At 47.0% G+C, this 2,884-nt stretch overlaps 1 protein-coding gene across 1 annotated transcript; it reads left to right on the top strand.

Annotated features, from left to right (window-relative positions):
- Window positions 1–704: 704 nt before the first annotated feature.
- On the top strand, window positions 705–2,412 carry LOC142766109 (uncharacterized). Its single transcript, XM_075867956.1, has one exon. The coding sequence runs from the start codon at window positions 712–714 to the stop codon at window positions 2,410–2,412; it is 1,701 nt and encodes a 566-aa protein (XP_075724071.1). The 5' UTR covers window positions 705–711.
- Window positions 2,413–2,884: the final 472 nt, after the last annotated feature.

Here is a 2,884-nt window from a genome sequence, read left to right as displayed (position 1 = left end):
CGAGATGCGTAAATTGATCAGAAACTAGCAATGCAGTTTACTTTATAATAATCAATAGGGTTTCCTATCCAAACATTCGCGAAAAGAACTTTTATTGATCGCAGTGAGTTGGTCAAGAAAGAAGCATCGTTTTGATGAAAGCAATCTCCTAAATGCGCATCGAACGCACCTTCATGTACACTCAGAATGAAAAAAAAAATGTATAAACATGCAGCTGCTTGGCTTCTGGAGGAGGACACCAGGAAGCGATCGAGTATACCGCGATACAAAGTGCACGCCACGTGGGTCTTTTCGCTGTCAAGTAAGTTCTGCTGCTATGGTTGTTTTCTCGTTTCCGCATATTTTTAAAGGGGCGGCTACGACAACCATGTCTTGTTCTATAGCGACTTGCATTTCATACGGTGATGTTTTCTGCAACGAGCGCATTTTGCTTATTGAGTGCCCAAGTGTGGTGCGCGTCGCATATGTCCTTGATCAACGCGAAATTTTTGCTGCGATGCTTCTAGCTCAGAGTGTGAAGGCCCTGCCGTGAATGCCCTGCTTTGAAGGCTAATGGCTCAAATAATGCTTCTGCTGTCACTACTGTGTTTTGTGTCCGCTGCCTCTAGCAAGAGAGTGAGTGAACCAGCGTGGAGAAGGCTGCTGAGAGAACCCGTGTTCAGCCATTTCGTAGATAAATTATCGTTCAAGGGTGCGCCTGTGGACATATACATGTCTCGCTCGTGCTTCATGGAGTACGGAGGCATCCACGAAGACCTGCACAAACTCGTGAAAAGTCTTGGATCAACCTCACGTCTTTATACGGCACGAGTGCCTTACTGCTCTATTTACGCGAAGTGCCTAAACCCATATGGTGCGATTTCGAAGGCATTAATTATATACTGCGGCCAAAACTGGACGCAGATAGCCAGTGCCATTATACGCCAATACAGTCACTTCGTCCTTGTCTTTTCGCAAGACTTCTACGAAAAGGACAAGGGGGCATGGAGGAACACCTTCAGAACTCGAATCACCAGTGCACTAGAGCGTGGTGGCTACTACAACGTAAGCTTTAACAACAACCAAACCATTCTCACAATGGGCCCTCAAGTACAATGCATGTCTTGCAAGAATAGTGCCTTGCGGGCTGGAGAGCCACTCAGAATCACAAGGCAAGTGCCTTTGTCAGGTTCAGAACTGCTTGTTTACTGTCTTCACCCCTACATATGCGAGCGTCCAACATTTTCAGTATTGGTCGACACGCTACGTCACCGAAGAGCAAACTTGACTATGTACCCCATCGACCACGACAGTGAAAAAATGTCACACCTAGCTGAAGCTTTTCTGATGAACAGCGTAAACGCCGTGGTCTACAATCCAACGCCGGAGGTCAGGGGTGCAGTCAGGATCCCGGAGGTCGTAGTTCCCGTGTATTACGACTCATTTTCGTACTCTGTATTTGCCAAGCGCCGCCACCCTATGCCAAAGCAGGCCGTGCTTCTTCTACCGTTCACCGGGAGAGTTTGGTTGGTACTGACAGCCGCCCTTAGTATATGTTCTGCGGTGACAAAGCTTGTGGAGATAATTGAATCGCGTGATAAATTTGGCTACTCTGGATGCTTCGTCTGCCACACTTTTGCAGCGTTGCTGCTACACCAGAGCTGCCGGCTTCCGAAAGCTCAGCGAGACAGTACACCGTCGCGACTCGTGATTGGTCTTTGGGCCCTTCTTGTTGTTGTCGTGTGCACGGGCTTCAAAGCAGCTCTGACGTCACTACTGCGGGACGTACCTCTCGAAGGGCATCCACTAAAGTTTACCAGCGTGCGTGACGTTATTTCACAAGGCTATCGTCATTGTTGGCTGACTTATGCCGGAGATGGTGTAACATTTAGCTTGGGTGCTTACGCGCCGGTGAAGCGTATTGTGCGCAACTGTGTCTCAGCAGACAATCAAGTGTTGCGCATGAACGACTCAAGGATGGTGTACTTATTGCACGCACCTAGCATCAGGAGCCACAAAATTTACACGAGACAGCTGTACAGTAACGATTACGCACCACTTACTCAGAAGATCTCTCCTTACTTGAGCGGGCCTATGATGAGGTCCAACTCACGCTATCGGGATGCCATCACATCGACAATAGTCAAGGCATTCGAGTGCGGACTATTTCAGAGACGCTTGTCACTGCAGGAATACAAGGAGCTGCACACGGCTGCTCTTGAGAAGAAAACCGAAAGGCTGGTGACTTCAGCTTTGTCCTTCAACGACCTAAAAGGATGTGTGCTTGTGGGTGTCTACGGATTCGGTATTGCGATTTTGTGCCTGCTTGTTGAAGTCTCGCTGCACATTATTCATTCTCTTACAGCGCCATTCAAGAAAATACCCAAGAGGCTGTTGCTCTTCTACAAGAGAACAAAAAGAAGGATAATTTAGCAGCACTCGCCAACTTTGAAACTGCAAGAAATTCACATCACTGACTTCTGGCGGGAGGAATGAGTTTACTGCAAGAGAAATTATGAAGCAATTGCTATTTACATGCTATAACAAAATAATTATACAGTGCGAAAGCAAATACTGCTGCTTGAAGGCACCTTCGCAAAGTTCGGATGTGGATAAATTGACTCCGACGTGGTTACCCTCGAGAGGGACAGTGGGACCATAAAGAGCCATCATTTCACATTTTTTTTTCTTTGAAGATGGGCTATCTCTATCAACTGTGTGTTTTCGGTGCTGCCATGTGAGCTCGGACAGAACTATGTCCTATGGGTAGTTCTCCCAGCACCCAACGAGACGCGCAACACAAAAGTAATCTTCATTAAACTCCATGTATGCACGCCATAAACACTGTACGTAAAATAGAGGTCGTAATTTGCTTTCAATTGTGTCTCGTTCTTTATTAGTAATC

This window comes from Rhipicephalus microplus, chromosome 1 (genome assembly GCF_043290135.1).
Source record: "Rhipicephalus microplus isolate Deutch F79 chromosome 1, USDA_Rmic, whole genome shotgun sequence".
NCBI lineage: Eukaryota > Metazoa > Arthropoda > Arachnida > Ixodida > Ixodidae > Rhipicephalus > Rhipicephalus microplus.
This window is presented reverse-complemented; position numbering and strand designations above follow the sequence as displayed.

Bases quoted from the DNA above. Each gene is read 5' to 3' on its own strand.
- LOC142766109 (XM_075867956.1), top strand. From the start codon at position 712: ATGTCTCGCTCGTGCTTCATGGAGTACGGAGGCATCCACGAAGACCTG.